Source organism: Hemitrygon akajei, chromosome 25 (assembly GCF_048418815.1).
Source record: "Hemitrygon akajei chromosome 25, sHemAka1.3, whole genome shotgun sequence".
Taxonomy (NCBI): Eukaryota; Metazoa; Chordata; class Chondrichthyes; order Myliobatiformes; family Dasyatidae; genus Hemitrygon; species Hemitrygon akajei.
This window is the reverse complement of record NC_133148.1, coordinates 41,001,276-41,025,554: the sequence shown is the minus strand read 5'-3', so window position 1 is coordinate 41,025,554 and position 24,279 is coordinate 41,001,276. Positions and strand designations below refer to the sequence as shown.

General features: G+C 44.8%; 1 protein-coding gene across 2 annotated transcripts in view; it reads right to left on the bottom strand.

Annotated features, from left to right (window-relative positions):
* Positions 1 to 24,279, bottom strand: part of eml2 (EMAP like 2) — a 142,035-nt gene that overhangs the window by 67,030 nt on the left and 50,726 nt on the right. The window contains exons 1-3 of one of the 2 annotated variants that reach the window (XM_073029376.1): positions 23,982 to 24,132; positions 10,860 to 10,888; positions 2,449 to 2,578 (exon numbers count right to left, since the gene is read on the bottom strand). In XM_073029376.1, the coding sequence (XP_072885477.1) occupies positions 2,449 to 2,578; positions 10,860 to 10,888; positions 23,982 to 24,001 (179 nt within the window). In that variant the 5' untranslated portion in view covers positions 24,002 to 24,132. Of the gene's footprint in view, positions 1 to 2,448; positions 2,579 to 10,859; positions 10,889 to 23,981; positions 24,133 to 24,279 lie in introns of those variants that run through there. The other variant, XM_073029375.1, reaches the window with a different exon arrangement.

The following is a 24,279-nucleotide window of genomic DNA, read 5'->3' as shown; positions in this document are numbered from 1 at the left end:
GATGGCAAAACCAAAGACATCCAATTGGGGCCTGGTACTCAGGATGTCCGAGCAAACTTACTGCCTCATAACATAGCGATTAGTGTAACGCCGTTTCAGTGCCAGTGACCCGAGTTCAATTCCCGCCACTGTCTGTACGCTCTCCTCGTGACCAGATTGGGTTTCCTCTGCGTGCTCTGGTTTCAAAGTTCAAAGTAAATTTATTATCAAAGTACATTTATGTCTCTCTAAGAGGACTACAACCTTGTTGAGGTTTGGAGGCTTGCGTGCCTGTGACCCGGAGAGCTACACTGGCTGCAGTCGAGGCTTTGGCCAAAGGGCAAGAGGCCAAACTGAGAGTGGTCCACAGATCCCCCAGTGTCTCAGCTCAGGGTTAGCAACCCTAAACTGTCAAAAAATTGTTACGAAAACAGCAATGAAGAATCCTTCTATATTTGTGTGTGGCAGTACGGAGATGGGTGCCCTTTACTGCTGCCCTAACCGCCAGCAGGTAATAAGTAACTATATATATATATATATATATATAGGTCACCATATACAACCCAGGCATACTCAAATCCGTAAGAATAATAACCATACTAGAATCAATGAAAGAACCCACCAACTTTGGAGTTAAACCAGCGTGTAAAAGACAACAAACTGTGCAAACACAAAATGGAAGAAATAATAATAATAATAAAATAAGCAAGAAATATCAAGAGCGTGAGATGAAGAGTTCTTGAAAGTGAGTCCATAGGTAGTAGGAACGTTTCAATGATGGGGCGAGTGAAGTTATCATTAACACGAGAAAATCTGCTGATGCTGGAAATCCGAGCCACACACACACACAAAGTGCTGGAGGAACTCAGCAAGCCAGGCAGCATCTGTGGAGGGGAATAGACAGTCAATGTTTTGGGCCGAGACCCGTCATCAGGACTGGAAAAGAAGATGACAAGTTGGAGCAAGAAGGTGGGGGGGGGGGGGGGGGGGAGGGGAGGGAGGAGTACAAAGTGGTAAGCTACAGGTGAAACCGAGAGAGTGGGAGGGGTGAAAGAGATAAAGGGCTGGAGGAGGGGGAATATGGTAGAAGAGGGATCAGAGGAAAGGGTGAGCAGCTTCAGATTCTTGGGTGTCGTCGTCCCTGAAGATCTACCCTGGGCCCAACATATTGATGCAATTACGGAAAAGGCCTATTTCAGTACGAGTTTCAGGATGTTTGGTATGTTACCAAAGACTCCAGCAAATTTTTACAGATGCACTGTGGAGAACATCCAGACTAGCTGCATCACCACCTGATGCTGGGTCAACGATGCAGAGAGTTGTAAACTCAGCCAGCTCCATCATGGGCACAAGCCTCCCCAGCATCGAGGGCACCTTCAAAAGACGATGCCCCAGGAAGGCAGAATCCATCATTAAGGAACTCCATCGCCCAGAACATGGCCTCTTCTTATTACTACCATCAGGGAGGAGGTACAGAAGCCTAAAGGCACACACTCAGTGTTTTAGGAACTGCTAATTCCTCTCCTCCACCAGATTTCAGATTTCTGAATGGTGCATGAACTATTACACTGCTCTGCAGACTTAAAGCCTCAAAGCAGATGGACTTTAACCCAGGTAAGTGTGAGGTGGTTCATTTTGGTAGGTCAAATATGATGGCAGAATATAGCATTAATGGTAAGACTCTTGGCACTGTGGAGGATCAGAGGGATCTTGGGGTCCGAGTCCACAGGACGCTCAAAGCTGCTGCACCGGTTGACTCTGTCATTAAGAAGGCATATGGTACATTGGCTTTCATCAACCGTGGGATTGAGTTTCAGAGCCAAGAGGTAATGTTACAGCTCTATAGGACCCTGGTCAGACCCCACTTGGAGTACTGTGCTCAGTTCTGGTCACCTCACTACAGGAAGGACATGGAAACCATAGAAAGGGTGTAGAGGAGATTTACAAGGGTGTTGCCTGGATTGGGGAGCATGCCTTATGAGAATAGGTTGAGTGAACTCAGCCTTTTCTCCTTGGAGCGACAGAGAATGAGGGGTGACCTGTTAGAGGAGTATAAGATGATGAGAGGCATTGATTGTGTGGATAGTCAGAGGCTTTTTCCCAGGGTTGAAATGGCTAACATGAGAGGGCACAGGTTTAAGGTGCTTGGAAGTAGGTACAGAGGAGATGTCGGGGGTAAGTTTTTTTATGCAGAGAGTGGTGAGTGCGTGGAATGGGCTGCCGGTGATGGTGGTGCAGGCGGATACGATAGAGTCTTTTAAGAGACACCTGGATAAGTACATGGTGCTTAGAAAAATAGAGGGCTATGGGTAACACTGTGTAATTTCTAAGATAAGGACATGTTCAGCACAGCATTGTGGACCGAAGGGCCTGTATTGTGCTGTAGGTTTTCTACGTTCTATGTTCTAATAAATTTCACACTATTCGTCAGTGATTCTAAACCTGACTCTGATTCACAGTGGAGGATACACCCACTCCATCTTCAGCTTGTGGGCTGGTAATTCAGTTGTGGCCTGGAGCCTGTAAGATCCCGTCAAAGCCTGGGGCATGTGCAGCGTGACAGGGCGTCCACGCAGGAACATCTTCACGTAGCCCTCTTCTGAAAGGCACAAAGAAATAAACAGAAGTGAGAGAGACGCACACACAGAATTCAGTCCGGAAAGTAAACACCCCGATACTACAGCGCAAGAACAGGCCCTTCAGCCCACAGTGTTGTACCAAGCCAGCTAAAAAGTAAAAAACTAAATTTCCTACCTACTCCATGTCCATATCCCTCCATCTTCCTCACATCCACATGCCTCTCCAAACATCTCTTAAAAACCTCGAATATATTTGCCTCTACCACCACACCAGGCATCCACCACTCTCTGGGTAAAAAAAACTTACCCCTCACTCCCCCTTTGAATCTACCCCCTCTCACCTTCAATGCATGCCCTCTGGTATTTCAACCCAGGGAAACAGATTCTCCCTGTCCACTCTGTCTATGCCTCTTATAGTCTTGTAAACCTCTATCCGATCTCCCCTCAGCCTCTGCCTCTCCAGAGAAAATAACCCAAGTTTGTCCAGCTTCTCGTGATAGCACATGCCCTCTAAACCAGGCGATATCCTGGTAAACCTCTTCTGCTCCCTCTCCAAAGCCTCAACATCCTACTTATAGAGGGACAACCAGAACCTTATGCAATACTCTATGTGTGGCCTAACCAGTGTTTTATAAGGGCCTACTCTGGCCTATTATTCACTTGTCATTTTGGTCACAATTGTGAAACTTTTAATGCTGTGAAAATCACCTTATAATTCAGAAAACATTCACTGTTGTGAACCTTTTAATGAACTCACTGATGGAACTATTTTAAAGCAAGAACAAACGAATTATAAGCATGTGTGCCTCTGAAAGTCCAACGCTACATCCTCGTCGTGAGGTGGGAACGGGTCACAAGGCTGTGGTGAAGCTGTAGAGCTCAATCTCCTCCATTCTGGATGCCATAGACTGCAGAAGCGTTGAAGAAATTCCATCGTCCATCAACTTCAGGTCACCGATGGCGTCTGCTCCGCTTTGGAGCTAAGGACCCACTGAAGCAGGTATAAGCATCAGTGATGTAGAAACCGTTCACAGTGACACAGAGATCACAGCTAATTTGAACGCAGCCTCAGACGAGAATCAACTTTATTCACCAGAAACACTCACATGTGTTAGGGATTTGCTGTGGTGTGTTGGTGTGACACACAACAACAACCAACATTCAACAATTAGATAATGAGTAAAGCAAGAGGTTGAAGTACAGATATGGAATAAATGTGCATAAATACATAAATAACAGGTTGTAAGCAGCATTATAAAAGCGGTACTAGGCCTCTCTGGCCTTTGACCTCTTCTCACCTGCCTATCACCTCCCCCGGGTCTTCCCCTCGTTCCCTTTCTCCTCTGGTTCACTCTCCTCTCCTATCAGATTCTTTCCTCTCCAGCCCTTTATCTTTCCCACCCACCTGGCTTCACCCATCACCTTCTAGCTAGCCTCCTTCCCTTCCTTCCACCTTATTCTATCTCCTCCCCCCTTTCGTGTCCCGTCCTGAAAAAGGGTCTCAGCCTGAATCGTCAACTGTTTATTCATTTCCATAGATGCTGCCTGACCCCCTGAGTTCCTGCAGCACTTTGTGTGTGTTGCTCTGTATTTCCAGCATCTGTAGAACCTCTTGTGTTTGAAAAGTGGTTTGAAGTATTTTTACAGTGCAGTAACTGGGGTAATAGAGGGGGTAAGGGTGGCTGCCTAAAATGGTTGATCAGATTAACGGCCCAGGGGAAGAAACTTTTCAGATGGTGTGAAGTTTTTGTTTTAACAGCCCTCTAGTGCTTTCCAAAAGGGGGATTTTGGACAAGGCAGTTTGCTGGTTGGGTGGTGTCCACAATGATTTTTCCTGCCGACTCCCATACAAGAAGCCCTGCAGCGAAGAGAGACTGCGGCCAATGACATCGTCAGCTGACTTGGCAGTTCGCTGAAGTTTTTTTAGTATATTATAAGAGGATGCTGCATCAAACCAGACGGTAAAGGCTGACGTGAAGGTGCAGAGTGTGTCCTGGGGAAGGTGGAATTGTACCAACTTCTGCAAGAAGTCCATCTCCTGCAGAGCCGCTTTGTTAATGATGGCATATATGGTTCTCCCACATGAGGACGCTAAGTCAGAGCCACAGAGATAAACTTCCTGACAGGTGCTGTCCATTTCTGCTTTTAAACACTTGAGTCAACTGTGCCTCAAGTTGACAGTGTAAGGAGGGAAGCAACGTGCACAGTGTTGTGCAGAACAGTACAGAATGGGGCACTCAGCAGCTTGGGAGGATCGGTGGTGATTTCACACGTACAGTGGCTGCAGCAGTTCTTGTCTGGCACTGGTATAAAGACACTGATCGAAAAGCTGTCTGAATGAGTGGCTGCCCAACCACCCGGAGAGTACTGAAACATCACAGGGTTCATCTGAAGCTCAAAGCAGAAATTCCAGGCGCCCTATTTCCTCCAGCTCACTCAAAGGATAGTTAGTGGCAGGCTCAAGGACACTCATAATCATTATCACCAAATATAATGGAGCTGATTGTTGGATCATTTACCGGCACATACAGGTCACGGGACTTTGGGTCAAATCAATAAAAGATTATCAAAAATGATTTCAAACCTGCCTGAATACTACCTGGAGAGATTTTCCATATTTTATTGTACCTGAAGAAACACACACACACACTTTGTTCAGTGTGGTATCAATGGTCTTATTGTATTACAAACCAGACCGTATCTCAGCCAAACAAACCCAGTTTATTTATTCAGTAAGTCAAAGGCAAGGCCTTGGATTCTTTGCCCATCTCCAAGCGAGATTCAGCCAAGTCAATTTCCCTGGCCATTCCAATTTACAACTGAACACATACAAAAGGCTGGAGGAACTCAGCAGGTCAGGCAAAATCTACAGAGAGGAATAAAGTTCAAAGTAAAATTTATTATCAGAGGACATATACGTCACCATATACAACCCTGAGATTCTTGTGGGCATACTCAGCAAACCTATAGAACGGTAACTGTAAACCGGGTCAATGAAAGAGCAAAAGCATAGAAGACAAATTCGACAATAAATAAATAGTAATAAATAATGAGAGCTTGAAATAACAAGATGAAGAGTCCTTAAAGTGAGATCATTGGTTGCGGGAACATCTCAATAGAGCCCAACAAAGGGTCTCGGCCCAAAACGTCGACATTTTAATTCCTCTTCATAGATGCTGCCTGACCTGCTGAGTTACTCCAGCATTTTGCATGCATTGCAGTAGAATCTGATGTTACGCTGAAATGTACAAATTCTTGGAGTGTCCAAACAGGGTGACATTTCCTCTGTGGGGAAGATCTAAAGATAGGACCCACTCTTTAAAAATAAGGTGTCACAAATCTAAAACTAAGATGAGGTGAAAACCTTTTCTTCAAAGCCCTGAATCTTTCAAACTCATCCTTAAAGAGCAATGAAAACAATCAGTAACTTTTTTCTAAGTTTAGTGAAGACCATCAGGTGGCAGGGTGGAGATACGTCTCTACCAAAGGAGGTGTAAGGTGCTCCTTCCCTCCGCTAGCCTGCAGGTCACCCTTGGACAAGGTGTATCACCTGCTTAGCCCCCGATCAGGGTCATGTGAGGCCATGGGACTAGGTGGTGGATGGTCGTATGAGCAGCCGGTGCAGATCACAAGTCCTGGTTATGCGATCACTGACACCAGGCAGAAAATCTCTGAAGGGTATTGATAATGGCTGGGGTCACCCGTCTTGTAAAGACACTGCCCAGAAGAAGGCAATGGCAAAGCACTTCTGTTGAAAATTTTGCCAAGAACAATCATGGTCATGGAAAGACTGTGATTATCTATGCCAAAGACATGGCACATAACGCACGAATTAACAAAGATTCTCGGTACACCAAGGGATGAAGGTTTCTCATAGGTAGAAGGAATTCTGAGGCTGATGTTACAATAAGATCAGTCATGATCTTCTTAAAATGTACATTCATATTGATGAGGAGTCTTCATTTTTAAAAAATATTTGATGCTCACTGTTGGATTGGGATGTTTCACCTTCTGACGCTTGTTTGTATTTTTATGTAATCACATATATAACTATAATTGTTGCCTGGTTCCAACAGAGCTTAACTAACCATTTCCTGTTAATAAGAACCAACAGTAATTCGTAGCCCAAGTGAAATTGAGGTTGGGCTTTCATTTGGTTTTATTCAGACATACAGCATGGTGACAGGCCCTTCTATGCTGTGTCTCAAAAAACAAATAAACAGATAACACCATTACGGTACAGGCGACTCGGGTTCGATTCCCGTTGCTGGCCCAATGACGCTTGCCACCCAATTACACCCACGTGACCAATTCACTTACTAACCCATCTATCTCTCGAACGTGGGAAGAAACTGGTGCACCCAGAGGAAACTGACGCGGTCCCAGGGAGAACGTACAAACTCCTTACAGGTACCGTCGGGAATTGAACCTGGGTTGCCTGTTCTGTAATGGCATTAGTTATTTATTGAGGCACGGCGTAGAACAAGCCCTTTCGGCTCTTCGAGCTGTATTCCCAGCAATCCGACAATTTAAACCCAGCCTAATCACGGGACAATTTACAATGACCAATTAACCTACTAACCGGTATGTCTTTGGACTGTGGGAGGACACCAGAGCACCCAGAGGAAACCCACGCAGTCACGGGGAGAGCATGCAAACTCCTTTCAGGCAGCAGCGGGAATTGAACCCGGGTCACCTGTACTAACAGCATTGCACTAATCATTTATTGAGTATATGCACACGAAAATGAATCTCAGAGTGGTATATGGTGACATTCGCACTTTGATAACAGAATTTACTTTGAACTTGGGTTTAAGGTTGGTAAATTGGTTCATTATTGTTATGTGTCTAGTGAAAATCTTTGTTTTGAATGCCATCCACACAGAACACTTCATCACATCACCTGACTGAGGTAAAATTATAATTGAAGAAATTATTCTTGAAATTATAATTCAAGTAGATCTGAAAGAGTCACTGACTATGGTGTCATCCTCTGGGTGATTCTTTTCCCACCCACAAGCCAAACACATGTGTGTTGTAGGACAGTATGCCATAGTAAATCAATTCTAGCGTGTAAGTAAGCGGTAGAATCTGGGGCAGTTGAGGAAACTACAGCTACATGAAGCACTATTGTAGGAAAGCAGCGTCTGTCATCAGAGATCTTCACCACCCAGGCCATGCTCTCTTCTCGCTGCTGCCATCAGGTAGAAGGTACAGGAGCCTCAGGACTCGCACCACCAGGTTTAAGACCAGTTACTAACCCTCAACCATCAGACTCTTAAACAAAAGGGAATAACTACACTCACTTGCCTACCCATTGAGATGTTCCCACAACCAATGATCTTACTTTAAGGGCTCTTTATCTCATTATCTTATGTTTTCGTTATTTATTGTTATTTATTTATATTTGCATTTGCACAGTTTGTTGTCTTCTGCACTCTGGTTGATCTTTCATTGGTCCTGTTACAGTTACTGTTCTATAGATTTGCTGAGTTTTCCCACAGGAAAATGAATCTCAGGGTTGTATGTGGTGACATGTATGTACTTTGATAATAAAATTTACTTTGAACACAAGGGAAGAATTTTTAAAAAGAATTAACATAGGAGGGTAGAAGTGTGATGCATACCCAGTACAGACTCGATGGGCTGAAGGGCCTGGTTGCCTGCTGTATCTCTGTCTCCAAAGTCAGTGCTCAGACAGGCTCATAACTCCACTACAGTTGATCATGCAGCAAGTCAATTTCCCAAAGGGAAATTCCAAAAGTGAAATTGAAAAATTTAGTCTGGCCAATTTGGATCTATCAATTGATTGCACCCGCAGTTCAGTCCTGTGTCTTCCGTAAAGTCGCTCATGACTGGCAGGCATCAATCTTTCCAGAAAGGACATGAGGGAATTGACTAAGAGGTTTCTCAATTTCTGAATAGCTTCGGCAGTGAAAAGGAACGTCCTGTGGTTGGGGAATTAATGATGAGGCACTGATCTAAAGTGGGAGCAAGCAGAGGCCAGATGAAAATGGCTGATGTATCTGGCTGCTGGACCAGCTACAAGGAATAGAGGTTCCTGCCTCAACACTCATCCATTTCACTGAGTAATGGACTTCCCATTGATCTGTCTGTTTATCCACTGTAATATTAATGAACAATTCATTCAGCATAGAGGGAAGCTCACTGCTCACTGACCCTTCAATTGCTTTTCAAATGAACCATACTGTCCCAATCCCAGACACTCACCTACAATAAGAGGCATATAACATGCAAAACCACTCCTTTGGTTCATTGATCCTACACTGGCTATTCAGTACACTTGCTTCCTGAAGGTTGTCATAGCCAGGGGTGGTAATGGGGACAAGCTCCCACCACATATTAAATGCTCCCAATGGCGTGTGTCTCAAATAGCCTTTGACAACCAAATCCAGCTCCTGGCCTTCATGTGTGGCTTCACTACTAAGCCCTGCGGAACTATTTCTACTGACAGGAGAAGAGGCAAAAGCAGGTTACTGGCACCTTAAAACCAGTCACTTTGGGCAGATAGGGCTCATCAGCCAGCTCGTCTTGGAGAAGGAAAACTCAGATCTCAAACCTCCACTGCCTTGGGGCTCTACCCACTCAGGGGGAAGACTTTGGGAGTAAACCCCGAGGGAAAATTCCAGAGCTAGAGTCCCTAAGGCAGTCTACATCAAGTTCAACGCTGCTGGTGCCAAACTGTATTCTCTGGAGAGTATTGTTAATGGCTGGGAGTCACCCATCTTGTAAAGACACTTGACCAGAAGAAGGCAATGGGACACTACTTCTGAAGAAAATTTGCCAAGAGCAATCATGGTCAAAGACCATGATCGCCTTCGTCATACAACATGGCACACAGTGATGATGATAATGATGGTGATTCTCCCCACATCCCCATCAACTCCCCCCAGATTCTACCTCGCTCTGAGGTTCTAGGCGCAATTTATAGTGGCCAATTAACCTAGCTCCCTGCATGTTTTTGGGATGTGGGAGGAAATTGGAGTACCTGGTGAAAACCCAAGTGGTGTTAAGAAGAAATAGAAAACTCCACACAGACAGGAGATCCGGATTTAACCCAGGTCACCGGAGCTGTCAAGCATCAGTTTGACTAGAAGGGCCACCATAATACCCATTCATCATCATGAAGTGCCCTGTTGTATGACATCATCATTATGTGCCATGTCACATGAGATGGGCAATCATGGTCTTCCATCTGTCTTTATTCTGACAAGTTCCAATAAGCTCTTCAAAACTACGTAATCGGCAAATGGTATAATAATGGTACGAGCTTGAAGGCAGCCAAAATACCTTCTACTCAGATGGCACTGGAGATCAGAATTGAATGCGGGTCGCTGGACTGGTCAGGCATCAGTTTGACTAGATGCATCATTGTACCACCCAGTACTTTTGTTTAGATCTGCTTCCACTGCTCTTTCAAACAGCACGAGCCATGTCTAGTGGTGTTTTTGTGAAGTGCTTTGGAAATGGCAACACTTCACGTATAAAGTCTTGGGTGTTTCAGACTTTCCCAGAGGGTAGCGTCATAATACCGTCTGGGGAGGCCTCCAATATGATGGTGTGATTTCTCCTTCCAATAAAAAAAATCCCTCCCCCTCCCCTCTGCCTCTATTCCCAGTCTGTCTTCTTACCCCTTCTCACTTGTTACCTCCCCCATCCTTTGGGTGCTCTCCTCTTTCCCTTTCTCCTGTGGTCCACTCTCCTCTCTTGTCAGATTCCTTCTTCTCCAACTATTTAACTTCCCCACCCACCTGACTTCACCTATCACCTTCCAACTATCCTTCTCCCTCTCTCCCCAGCTTTTTATTCTGGCATCCTCCCCCTTCCTCTCCAGTCCCGCTGAAGGGTCTCGGCCTGAAACACCAACTGTTTATTCATTTCCATAGATGCCGTCTGACCTTCTGAGTTCCTCCAGCGTCTTGTGGGTGTTACTCAGCATCAAATTTCAACGTTTATTCAGTTTACAGATTTCACGACACATGCTGGTGATAATAAACCTGATTCTGATTGTAATATACCGAGTGACTTCTTCCAGTAACGACTACACACATTCACAATTGTTTCAGAAAGAGTGACAAAGAATTGATCTCAGAGAGCTACGAATCCCTCTACCCCAAACAGCTGTGCAACCAAATCACTTCACATAGATTTTTGGATTGGTGGGGAACAAAGGATGACGAGGAGTGAGCAAGAAGGTCTTGACTCCGGTCAGCCAGGTATGACAGGAAATGGTTGAAGACTTCAAATGTTTTTCTTGTAAAGGCCTGAAGTTTCACTCACCTGCACTGAAGACGGACTCCTTCGGTTTACTGCAAAAAGAATAGGGAGAAATTAAGAGATGGCCAGACAAAAATGTACTTTGACTTCAACATTGCACATGGGGAAACTTAAAGGCCTTTGGATAGAAAATTATTTCAGCAGGAATTTGAAGGATGGCTTTGACCACAGCTTAGTCCGAGATGTCTTCAGTATTTGTTACTTTGCATGTGTATAGATCCCTCAGATCGTAAATTCTGCACCTTTAGATAATGGACACTACTAATCCCAAAGACATTTCCACTCTTGGGTAGATGCAAGAGCTACCATAGAGCAGGAGTTTCCAGCCTGAGGTCCACAGGCCCTTCAGTTATTGACAGTTTGGGAATCCCTGCTGTAGCACAACATCTCATATTCTGAGTAGTCTCCACCCCGACAGCATGAACATCGATTTCTCTAACTTTCAGTGATTACAACCCCCCCCCCCCCCGAACTCTTTTTCCAATCCACATTCCAGCTCCCATCCTTGCTCCTCTCTTCTCCTCACCTCCCTCTGGTGCCCCTCTCCCTTCCCTTTCTCCCTCTCCTATCAGATTCCTTCTTCTCCAGCCTTTTACCTTTCTATTACCTCCCAGCTTCTCACTTCATGCCTCACCTCCCCCCACTCCTGTTTTCTCCTATCACTTGCCAGCTTGTACCTCCTCACCTCCTCACCTCCTTATTCTACCTTTTTCCACACTCCTTTTCAGTCCTGATGAAGGGTCTCAGCTCAAAATGTGAACGGTTTATTCCCCTCCAGAGATGCTGCTGAACTACAGAGTCCCTCCATCATTTTATGTGCTATTCAAGATCTCCAGAATCTCTCATGTTTACCATAGCCGCTCTGATTTATCTCAGGGGACTGCTTTCCAGGGCTCTGGGGGATATTAACCCTGTAAGTTGCAGCTTCGGTCAATGCTCTTGTTCCTTGGTTAATAGGAACTTGCAAAGCAGAAATTGGCTGGTGTCTGATCACCTTCATTATGAGTGTGAACTACTTAATTGTCAATAGGAATCTTTACAACACGCTCCAGGCACTGTAAAAGTGAAACTTAACTTAGTCAAGTCAAGTCAAGTTTTTTGTTCTTTAACTATATACACGTATACTGTCAAACAAGACAATGTTTCTCCGAAGCGGGTTGTAAAGCACAGTAGTACACATAACACACAGTAACTCATGAAAGTAAGGATGAAATCTACGATCATTTACACATAAATAACAAACTAAAGTGCACAAATTAAATATTGTAAGGTACAGAACAGATCAACTTGAAATGCGATGTTCAGAAGCCTAATGGCCTGAGGGAAGAAACTGTTTCCCATCCTGACCGTTCTTGTCTTTATGCATCGGAGTCTCCTGCCTGATGGTAGAAAGTCAAAGAGGATGCTGGATGGATGGGTGGGATCCTCGATAATACTAAGGGTCCTACGTACGCAGCGCTCCTGATAAGTGTCCTGATAGATGGTAGGAAGACCCCAATTATCCTCTCAGACGTTCTCATGGTCCTTTGTAGGGACTTCACCTTCCTTCCAAATGGGACTCTTGCCCCCTGCTCCCCCTACAACAGCACTCCCCAACACTATCCACAAGGCTGCATCACAACTTAAATCTGCAGACTAATTCCCCATTTCTCTTTGAATTATTGATATGGTTCTAATCTTCCAATTCGACCATTTGTCACCCAATATGACAATCTCAGTATTATTTATATATTTTTAGAACAGTTTCTGTTCTTTTGCCCATTTGTCAGTCTTTCTGTGAAGTTCTTCATTGATTCAATTGTATTTCTCTGTATCTACTCGGAATGCCTGCAAGAAAACGAATATGGTGACATAAATAAATTTAATTTTGAACTTCCTGAGCTTCAAGTTTTTTGAACAATCAGAGGTCTAAAGTGGATTTGCGTCTAACTCTACACTCAGTAGTCACTTTATGAGGTGGGCCTGTTAGTTAATGCAAATATCTAATCAGCCAATTATGTGGCAGCACCTCAATGCATAAAAGCACGCAGACATGGTCAAGAGGTTCAGTTGTTGTTCAGACCGAACATCAGAATGGGGAAGAAATGGGATCTAAGTGACTTTGACCTTGGAATGATTGTTGGTGCCAGATGGGGTGGTTTGAGTATCTCAGAATCTGCTGATCTCCTGGGATTTTCGCACACAACAGTCTCCAGAGCAGGGATAGCCAACCTGGGTCCGGGGATTTAAAAAAAACCTTTGGAGCCCCTGCTCTGGAGTTTACAGGGAATGGTGAGTGGCAGTTCTTTGAGTGAAAATGCCTTGTTAATGAGAGAGGTCAGAGGCGAATGGCCAGATTGGTTCAAGCTGACAGGAAGCTGGCAGCTACTCAAAGAACCACGCATTACAACAGTGGTGTGCAGAAAGAGCATCTCTGAACGCATAACACACCAAACCTTGAAGTGAATGGGCTACAGAAGCAGAAGACCATGAACTCAGTGACCACTTTATGAGGTATAGGAGGTAAACTGCCTGCTGAGTGTGTACTGTATGTACTTTGATAATAAAATACATTTTGACTTTGATTTAAGATCATGTTAGATTATTCTGGCTCCTCAGTAGTAAGCTAATGTATTACCATAATGATGTATCCAACCACAGGAAGTAGTTCTCCAGATGTTTACTCCAGTAAAACACATCTGAGCACTGGAAAAAGCCACTTACTTTGGTTGAGGAGATCAGTGAAAGTGTTTCCTCAATATTTTTTTTAAACCACGCTGGGAATAATCAGAAACAAGAAAAAATCTGCAGATGCTGGAAATCAAGGCAACAAATAACAAAATGTTGGAGGACCTCAGCAGGCCAGGCACGGCACCCATCAGAGAGGTGGGTGCTCCTCACCCCCCACCTTTTAAGTTTATTCCTCATCTTCGTTTCTCCAGTCCTGATGAAGGGTCTCGGCCCGAAACATCGACTGTTTACTCTTTTCCACTGATGCTGCCTGGCCTGCTGAGTTCCTCCGGCATTTCGTGTGTGTTGCTGGGAATAATCGGATCATTTTTGACTTGCTACATTAGCCCCCATTTCTCTCTTCACAGATGCTGTCTGACCAGCTGAGTATTTGCTGCTGAGGTGGAGAGAGTGAGCAATTTCAAGTTCCTGGGTGTCAATATTTCTGAGGATCGATCCTGGGCCCAACATATTGATGCAGCTACAAAGAAGACATGACAGCGGCTATACTTCATTCGGAGATTGAGGAGATGTCACAATGTCTACAGATGTACTGCGGAGAGCATTCTAACTGGATGCATCACGCCTGGTATGGTGGGGGGGGGGGGGGGGTGAGCACTAAGCAGGGTTGGAAAAAGCTGCAGGGAGTTGTAAACTCCGTCAGCTCCATCATGGCACTCGCCTCCCCAGCATCCAGGACATCCTCAAACAGTGATGCCTCAACAAGTTGGCATCCATCATTAAGGACCCCATCACCCAGGACATGTCGTACCTTCAGTGAAACCATCAGGGAGGAGGTACAGGAGCCTGAAGACACACACTCAACGATTCGGGAACAGCTTCTTCCCCCCTGCCATCAGATTTCTGAATGGACATTGAACCCATGAACACTACCTCACTACTTTTTTATTTCATTTTTTTGCCCTACTTATTTAACTATTTAATATACACATATATACTTTTTTCTATAATATTATGTATTGTACTGCTACCGTAAAGTTAACAAATTTCATGACAAATGGCAGTGATATTAAACCTGATTCTGACTTTCTGCGTATTCACAACATCTCTTGTTTACATTTCAAATTTCCAGTATCTCGATTTTCAAAGAGGTTCTGTTACCAAAAGCTGTTGCTTGGTTACTGGGAGGAGGGGAGCAGAGACAGGCGTTGGACACCGCGGACTTTGCTGCAAGCAATGGCTGAACTCCACATTTCTGGGTTGATGCCTTTGCCTTCTCCCGGTTTCTTGTTCCAACCTGTTGGCTCTGTACAAACGACAGACTCTCAGCCTCTCCTTCCAAGACTCTCACAAGAGCTCACAACCTCCCTCTCTGAGCTCAGGTAACTTCTCAAACTTTTCCTTTGAAATAAAAATGCCTCAAACTACCTCAGAATCCTATAAATGCCAGTTACTGTTATTGAGGCAAACACGATTGATCAAGGGTCAATTGAAATCTTAATGCACAGGATTGAAAAACTTCCAGAGGTTTGCAAACTCAGTCAGTTCCATCATGGGCACAGCCCTCCTCTGCAACCAGGATGTCTTCAATAGTTAACCATCATTGGGAATCCTCACCATCTGGGCCATGCCCTCTTCTCCTTTCTATCCTCAGGAGAGAGGTACAGGAGTCTGAAGACACACACTCACTGCTGTAGGAACAGCATCTTCCCCTCCACCAGCACATTTCTGAATGAACCATGAACCCATAAACACTACCTCACCGTTTTGCTCTCTTTGTGCATTACTTATTAATTTTTTATGTTTCTTATTCTAATTTTATGCATTTATTTATGCATTGCATGATACTGCTGCTCAAAACCACAAATTTCACAACATCTGTCAGTGAAATTAAACCTGATTCTGATATTGTTTTAAACATACAGTACTGTGTAAAAGTACATAGCCAGAGTGCCCAGGACTTTTGCACAGTACCGTAGTAGTTTTATGTATTACATTGTACTGCTGCTGCAAAAAAACAAATTTCATGACGTGTGAGTGATGATAAACCTGATTCTGATCTGGGTCTCTATTGTGGAGTGAGAGTGGGAAGGGGGCAGAGAGAGGGGAATCACAGTTAGGAAAAATGGGAAGGGAGAGGGAAGGGAGTGGGACCCACCAGAGACTTTCTGTAATGATCAATGGATCAATTGTTTGGAATCAATTGACCTTGCCTGGAGTCTCAGATCTGGCAGTCTGCACTCGCACCACCCACCCCTGGCACCTCTTCCCTGCCACCTGTCCCACACCCCTCCCGCAGCACTCCACCATCCTACCAGTTACACACTCGGTCTCCGTTCCACGTTGACAAATACAGTACTGTGCAAAAGTCTAAGGCTTCATGACAGACCTGGGCAGGATGTCATAATCATGCTTAAAATAACTTTTGGAGGGGTGCCAAGATGAGATGAAGGTATAGAAGCAAATACGAATGACAGCAGACATAAGCCACCTTCAGGCCTGCATTGCGACTTGTGAATGTTCCTCTGTGACCCAGTGTTAGGAACACCTACCATTTCAGATTCTGGTTTTAAGAATTATCTGGAAGAAGTCCTCTCCCCACACCATAAGACATAGGAGCAGAATTGGGCCAATCAGCCTAGTCCAAATTTCAAAGTTCAAAATAAATTTTATTACTTCACCATATTCAACCCCCGAGCTTCATTTTCTTTCAGATCTGCGAATCTATGGAATGGTAACTATAACAGGATCAGTGAAAGATCAACCAGAGTGCAGAAGACAACAAACTGTGCAAATGCAACTATAAATAAATAGCAATAAACAACGAGAACATGAGATAAAGATTCCTTAAAGTGAGATCATTGATTGTGAGAACATCTCAATGGATGGGCAAGTGAGTGTAGTTATTCCCTTTGTTCAAGAGCCTGATGGTTGAGGGGTGGTAACTGTTCCTGAAGCTGGCGTTGTGATGCGTAAGCTTCTTATACCTTCTACCTGATGGCAGCAGTGGGAAGAGAGCATGATGGGTGGTGAGGATCTCTGATGGACGCTGCTTTCCTACGACAGCGTTTCATGTAGATGCACTTAATGGTTGGCAGGGTTTTGCCCATGATGGACCGGGCCGTTTGTAGGATTTTCCATTCAAAGGCAATGGTGTTTCCGTACCAGGCTGCGATGCAGCCAATCAATACACTCACCACTACACATCCATAGAAGTTTGTCAAAGTTTTAGATGTCATGCCAAATCTCTGCAAACTCCTAAGGAAGTAGAGACACTAACGTGCTTTGTTTGCAATTGCATTTAAGTGCTGGGTCCAGGACAGGTGTCTGAAATAGTAACAGCCAGGAATTTAAAGTCACTGACCCTCTCCACTTCTGATCTACTGATGAGGGCTGGCTCACGGAGTCTGTTTCGTCTCCTGAAGTCAATAATCATGTTCTTGCTGACATTGAGTGAGAGGTTGTCGTTATGACACCGCTCAGCCAGATTTTCAGTCTCCCTCCTGTATGCTGATTCATCACCACCTTTGATTCACCATCCCATCATTTTCCCTCTCGATCCCTTTCTCCCGACTTCTTCCAGTAACTTTTGACACCACACCCCAGTCTAGGTTTCAAAACTTCAGCTAGTCGTTCACAAATATCCCCAACACAAGCAGATTCTGAAACAATTATTAGTCAGTTCTCACACACTCATTAACCCAGAGGTAAAAGGGGGAATTATAATTGTAAATCTCTTTTTCACAGTACTTGTTTAAAATCTTGATTAAAAGCCTCACCCAGCCTGGAGGCAGTCACTTCAACCCTGCTAATTGCCAGTTACAGAGACCAGATGGTCATTGTATTCTGATGGCTCATTTGCAGGCTTCAACCTGCTCTTAACGTTCAGATACACGGGAGACTCACAACTAGTGTAGCCTTCCTAACAACCCCAAAAAATTAAGATGCAACCACTGTACACGCCAGGAAACAGGCTCAGCTGAATCTGCCCGAGCTGGAGGTTGATATCATTTCACGCAAGGTTTCCAAGGTTTAAATGAGAGGTTTGAAGCTACACTTTGATCATGGTATTTGTATGATGCAAACCCGGGAGGAGTTAGAGGGCCTATTTCTACCCTGAGGCTGCATTTTCAGCTCCCAATGGCATACGCAGTACTCACGTGAGCTTTTTACAATAGCAAAGGAGGTTACTCGGGTATCGCTGACGGCTGGAAATACAACTCCCACGCCTCTCTCTATTTCAAAGACAACATTCAAAGCAAAGTTATCATCAAAGTCTATACACACAGCAGCCACTTTATTAGATGCACCTGCACACCTGCTCGTTAATGCAAATACCTAATCAGGTGGCAGCAGCTCGATGCATGAAAGCACGCAGACACGGTCACGAGGTTCAGTTGTTGCTCAGGCCAAACATCAGAATGGGGGAGGAAATGTGATCTAAGTGACTGTATGACTGCGGGTGCCAGGGTGGTTTGACTATCTCAGAAGCTTCTCATTTCCTGGAATTTTCACTCACAACGGTCTCTAGGGTTTACAGAGAATGGTGTGAAAAACAAAGGAAGAACATGGCAGTTCTGTGGGTGAAAACAGCAACTCAGATAGCCACATAACTTTAGGATGATTAGTGCAAAGGATAGGAGGTGGGCGTTGTCGAAGGTAATTTCTTTACACGGGGAGCGTTGGGTGGGTGGAATGCCCTGCCAGTGGTAGTGGTGGATGCAGGTACGTTAGGGACCTTTAAGAAACTCTTAGGCACAGGGATGTGGGAGGGATGGTTAGAGTGAACTTAGAGTAAAACTGGCACAACATCATGGGCCAAAGGGCCTATTCTACGCTGTATATCCTATGTTATACAGTCCCGTGCAACACCCTCAGGCACATATAGATAGCCAGGGTGCCTAAGACTTTTGCACAGTCCTGTAGTAATTTTATCTATTGCACTGTACTGCTGCATAAAACAAATTTCATGACAGATGTGAGTGATGATAAACCCGATTCTGATCTGGGTCTGTGTTGTGGACTGAGAGTGGGAAGGGGGCAGGGAGAGGGGAATCATGGTTGGGAAAAGGGGAAGGGAGAGGGGAGAGACACCAGAGAGACATTCTGTTATGATGAATAAACCAATTGTTTGGAATCGAATGACCTTGCCTGGTATCTCAGGGCTGGGTGTGTCTGCACTCACACCATTCCCTACCTTCACTGCTACCTGTCCCACACTTGTCTTGTGGCACCTCACCAACACTATTCCAAACATCCTTTGCTTCTGCCAGATTTAGAAACTCACCTTCCGCTCCACTTTGACAGTTAGAGCACAATTAGTGCAAAAGTCTCAGGCACAGCGTATATATGTGCCCAGCACTGTGTGTTATAATTAACCAATTAATTATCTGTAAATCTTAATTCTACTTCCCATTCCAACATGTCAGTCCAAGGTCTTCTCCGCTGATGCAACAAGGCCTCAGATTGGAGGAACATATTCCGTCTCTGCGTCCTCCGGCCAGACAGAACCAGCAGCGGAGAACATATTCCGTCTGTGCGTCCTCCGGCCAGACGGAACCAGCAGCGGAGAACATATTCCGTCTGTGCGTCCTCCGGCCAGACGGAATTCTCTAACTTCCGGCATCGGAAGCCCACGTGGTCATACGGAGAACGAAAGTGGGTCAAGATTGGCCCTGGCTCACTGGAACAGTGAGGTAACTGCCCTAACAGTTACCAAACCACTGAACCATGTTTGCTTTGACATCGGTCTTTGACTCCCTTCTGCTACAACGTGGATCCGGAGCAGCAGAGTCCTTTCTCCCTGTGGGCACCAAGCTCTACGAGCAACCATTGATCTGTTTTCCTTCCATGGATATAAAATTTCTATTCCAATTCCTTGGCTAGTTCACCGTATCCTGTTAGAGTTCTGCATATTCTTTGCCCAATCATGATGACATCACACCACAGGAGAATCTCATCTCTGATAATAAGGATCTCCTTCGCAGTTCTATTCTCACATTTAGGGAAGGTGGCCACAGGAAAGCAGCATAAAGACCCCCACCGTCCAGAGCACGCGCTCTGCTTGCTTCTACCATCGGGCAGGAGGTCCCACACAACAGCTTCAGGAACGGCTATTAACCCTCAACCATCAGGCTCCTGAACCGATGTGGAATCGCCACTCATCACAACTCACAAACTGATTACACAACCTGCACGTTCCCTATCAACGACTCTCCAGTGGGCCGAGCTAAAGACAGCACCAGAGAGCAACTTCTCCCAGCTCATCAGTGAAACAGTTAAATTCTTCCTCTTCATAAGGCCTCTACTTTCCTTCTCAGGGTGGCCGGGGTTCTATCGGGATCTACAGCGGCTCTCAAAACTGTGGTTCTGCATGGCGGCCTGTTCCTGTTCCCGGAGCTCCCCGATCGGCTGCGTTTTGGTACGTCCAGGTCAGGCTTGAAGTTGGGCGCCGTCGGGGCCTGTGGACGTGAATTCTTGCCGGTGTCACAAAGTGAAGCGTAGCAGGAGCCGGAACAGCGAGGACAGTGACAGTGGCTGTCGGAGGGCTCTGCGCTCGGTGATCAATCTCCCTCTCGATGCTGAGGGAGAGTTTGCTGCCGATTCTCAAAGCAGGGAACTCGAAATAAAAAGCAACTTTTCAGACTGACTGTTGTCTCCCCTGTCGCTGTGGAAGGAGTGATATCTGTCACTCCCTTGTTAGTGAGAGAGAGAACCTGTGGGATGTCGGAAATGTTGGAGGGAGCAGTTAGATTTTGATGGACTGTAGACCGTGGTCTCTCTTTGGGGGCTTTGCTGTTGCTGGCTTGGTGGGTGGTGGGAGTGCTGATGCTTTAAGCTAGAATTAATGGGGGGGGAGGGTTGATGACACTTGTGCATGGGAGGGGGAGGGGGCTTTGGGGTTCTTACGGTTTTTTTCTGTTGTTCATTCTTTGGACGTTTTCTTTTGTTTTGCAGATGTCTGCGGAGAGTAAGAATTTCAGGTTGTATACTGTATACATTCTCTGATATTCCCATTGAACTCATATTCCCAGTATGTATTTATTTACCTGCACAATTTGTCTTCTTTTGCACATTGGTAATTTGTCAGACCCTATGTATAATTTTACATAAATTCTATTGTATTTCTTTATTTTCCTGTAAAACCTTGCAAGAAAATGAATTCAATGGAGTTTATATGTCGTACCATTAGGGTGTACTCTGGAGATATGGAACATAGCAAAGATCAATTTCAACAGCAGATCTGAACATGGATTGCTGATTGGATTTAAAATGCAGCTCTGAACAATGGCCCTTCTAGAGCTGCAGACAAGGAAATGCCCGTTCACGTGAGATGTCTGCATATGCATGAGTGCAGCCAGAGAGACGATGGTGATTAACATTCAGTCTAGGGGTGTGCGGAGAGTTAGACGTTTGAAAATTACATGTAACTCAAGGACACCCGAACTTTTGAAGTAAACAATGCCATTGAAACTGCACTGAGTTACAGTTAAAAATGTGATGTAATTTAAGTTTAGGAGCCTCTTCTTGCAAGAGTGTCTCTAGTATGATGTCTGCTGTTTGTTTTGCTGAATAACGACTTCTATATCTACCAGCTTCAGTGCCTCCCAGTGACTTTGTTCAGTCACAACAAAACTTTGATAATACAGTTACTTTGAAATTTGATTTGGTTTTCCGGCTCCGTAAGTAGTGGTTAGACCTCTACAAACCATGCCATTATCTCCTGAGCTCCCTTATTAAAACTTACTTCATCATATCTCTAATGTTCTCCACTAATTGCGGTTCATTCCAGTCACAGGATGTGGGTGAGATGGATAAGGAGTCTTTGCTGCCCCTCCCAATTGATCTTTGCACCACCAATGCAGTGGAGTCCGGAATCAAGCGGAACAGCAATGGCCGGAATTCGGAAGGCACAGGACGGATACATCCCAAAAATGAAGTAGTATTCTCGAGGAAACCGTGGCCAACAAGGGAAGTCAAAGGGAGTGACGGAGGATGAGAGGTGACCTGATAAAGGTGTATAAGATATGAGAGGCATTGATCGTGTGGATAGTCAGAGGCTTTTTCCCAGGGCCGAAATGGGTAACACGAGGGGGAATAGTTTTATGGTGCCTGGAAGTAGGTACAAGGGGGACGTCAAAGGTAAGTTCTTCACACACAGAGTGGAATGCACTGCCAGCGAAGGTGGTAGAGGTGGATGCAACAGGGTCTTTTAAGAGACTCTTAGATTGGTACATGGAGCTTAGAAAAATAGAGGGCTAAGCAGTGGGGAAATTCTAGGCAGTTTCTAGAATAGGTTACATGGTCAGCACAACATTGTGGGCTGAAGGGCCTGTAACGTGCTGTAGATTTTCTATGTTCTATGTTCATAAAAGCAAAAGAAAGGGCATATAATAGAGCAAAAGTTAATGGGAAGGTAGAGGATTGGGAAGCTTTTAAAAACCAGCAGAAGGCAACTGAAAAAAAAAACACAAGGAGAGTAAAGAATGAATATAAAGTTAAGCTTGTCTATAAAATAAAAGAGGATACCAGGAGTTTTTTTTCAGATATATTAACAGTTAAAGTGAAGCAAGAGTGACAACGGACCCTGGAAAACGATGCTGAACAGGTAGTCTTAGGGGAGAAAGAAATGGCAGACGAACTGAATAAGTACTTTACATAAGTTTTCACTGGGAAAGACACGACCAATATGCCAGATGCAAGAGTGTCTGGCGGCAGAAGTGAGTGCTGCAGCTTCTACTAAGGAGAAGGTGCCTGGGCAGATGAAAGATCTGAAGGTAGACAAGTCATCTGGCCAGATGGACTACACATTGGAGTTCTGAAAGAGGTAGCTGAAGAGATTGTGGTAACATTAGTAATGATCTTTCAAGGTTCATTGTATTCTGGAATGGTTTCAAAGGATTGGAAAATTGCAAATGTCACTCCAGTCTTTAAGAAAGGACGAAGGTAGAAGAAAGGAAATTATAGGCCTTTCAGCCTGACTTTAGTGGTTGGGAAGACGCTGGAGTCCATTATTAAGGATGTGGTTTCAGTACCTGTGGTTGGAGGCACGTGATAAAGTCAGCCAATGTCAGCATGTTTTCATTAAGTGAAAATCTTGCCTGACAAATCTGTTGAGGAAGTAACAAGCAGGATAGGCAAAGGAGAATTGGTGGATGTTGTGTACTTGGATTTTCAAAAGGCCTTTGTCAAGGTGCCACACATGAGGCTGCTTAACAGGAGCCCATGGTATTATGGGAAAGATACTAGCATGGCTGACTGGCAGGGGGCCTTGTCTGGTTGGTGCAGGTGACCAGTGGTGTTCCACAGGACTCTGTGCTTGGACCACTTCTTTTTAACGTTACCTGTCAATGACTTGGATAATGGAATTGATGGCTTTGTTGCAAAGTTTGCAGACGATACAAAGATAGGTGGAGGGGCAGGTAGTATTGAGGAAGCAGAGAGACTGCAGAAGGACTTAGAAAGATTAGGATTATGGGCAAAGAAGTGGCAGATGGAATACAGTGCAGGGAAGTTTATGGTTTGGTAGAATCAATAAAGGTGTAGATTATTTTCTAATCAAGGAGAAAATTTAAAAATCATTCTCCTGTCTTCTCCCTGTAACCTTTGACACCCACAGTAATCAAGAAACTATCACCCTCCACTTTAAATATACCCAATGACTTGGCCTCCACAGCAATGAATTCCACAGATTCACCACCCTCTAGCTAAAGAACTTCCTCCTCATCTCTGATCTAAATGGATTCTGAGGCTGTGCCCTGTGGTGCAGTATGGAAACATCCTTTCCATATCAACTCTGTCTTGGTCTTTCAATATTCAATAGGTGAGCACAGGCCCAGAACCATATCGATAGCTACAGAACAACTCTCAATATCCCAGTCAGATCTCTTTAGACCAGATTATGCAAATAATTGAAAGCAAAACATCTGGTTTTGAATAGCCCCAGAAAAAAAACCTAGAGCACACAGAATAAACCCTTTGTACTTTCCAAACACGATAAAGTCAGCAGATGCTGAAGATCCAAATCAACACTCACAATGCTGGAGCAACTCAGCAGGTCAGGCAGCATCCACGGAGGAGAATAAACAGTCAGCGTCTCGGCACGAGACCCTGCTTCGGGACTGGTGTAGTCCCGAAACATTGACTGTTTATCCCCCCTCCACAGAAGCTGCCCGACCTGCTGCGTTGCTCCAGCACTTTGTGTGTGTCGCTTTGTACTTTCAGTTGCAGCCGAGCATGTCTCTTTAATCATTAAAAATGGTTAAACAATAACCAGAAGCTAACACAGTGACAAGGAGACTCCTGCAGTTAGAGATCTTTGCACAGACAGTGGTGGACAGTCACAACCCACATCCTTCAGCTCGGGGAAAAAAAAGCCTTTTCATTTCTTGAAACTTAATTTAACGTTATCCACCTCCCCACCCACCCCACCAGATTCATAGCCAACACACTTACTTGAAGCCTGCTCTCTTCATCTTAACTGAGTCGGGAAGTGCAGCAGCTACGGTCTTGAGCACTTATTCAGAGGACGGAAGAGTTTGGTTTACTTCACTTGGCAGAACTGTATTCAAATGACTGTTGTACACAAGGAACTGAAAGACTGGTATCTGCATATTTGAAGCTTATTCCTGAGCCAATCAAATACTCCCTTTCCTGTTGGGCGTGTTCCAATCAACTGGTCGCCCAGCATCAGCTGATAAGGAGCAAAGCCACAAACAGAGCTGGAGGCAACACGTTACATAAACACATTCAT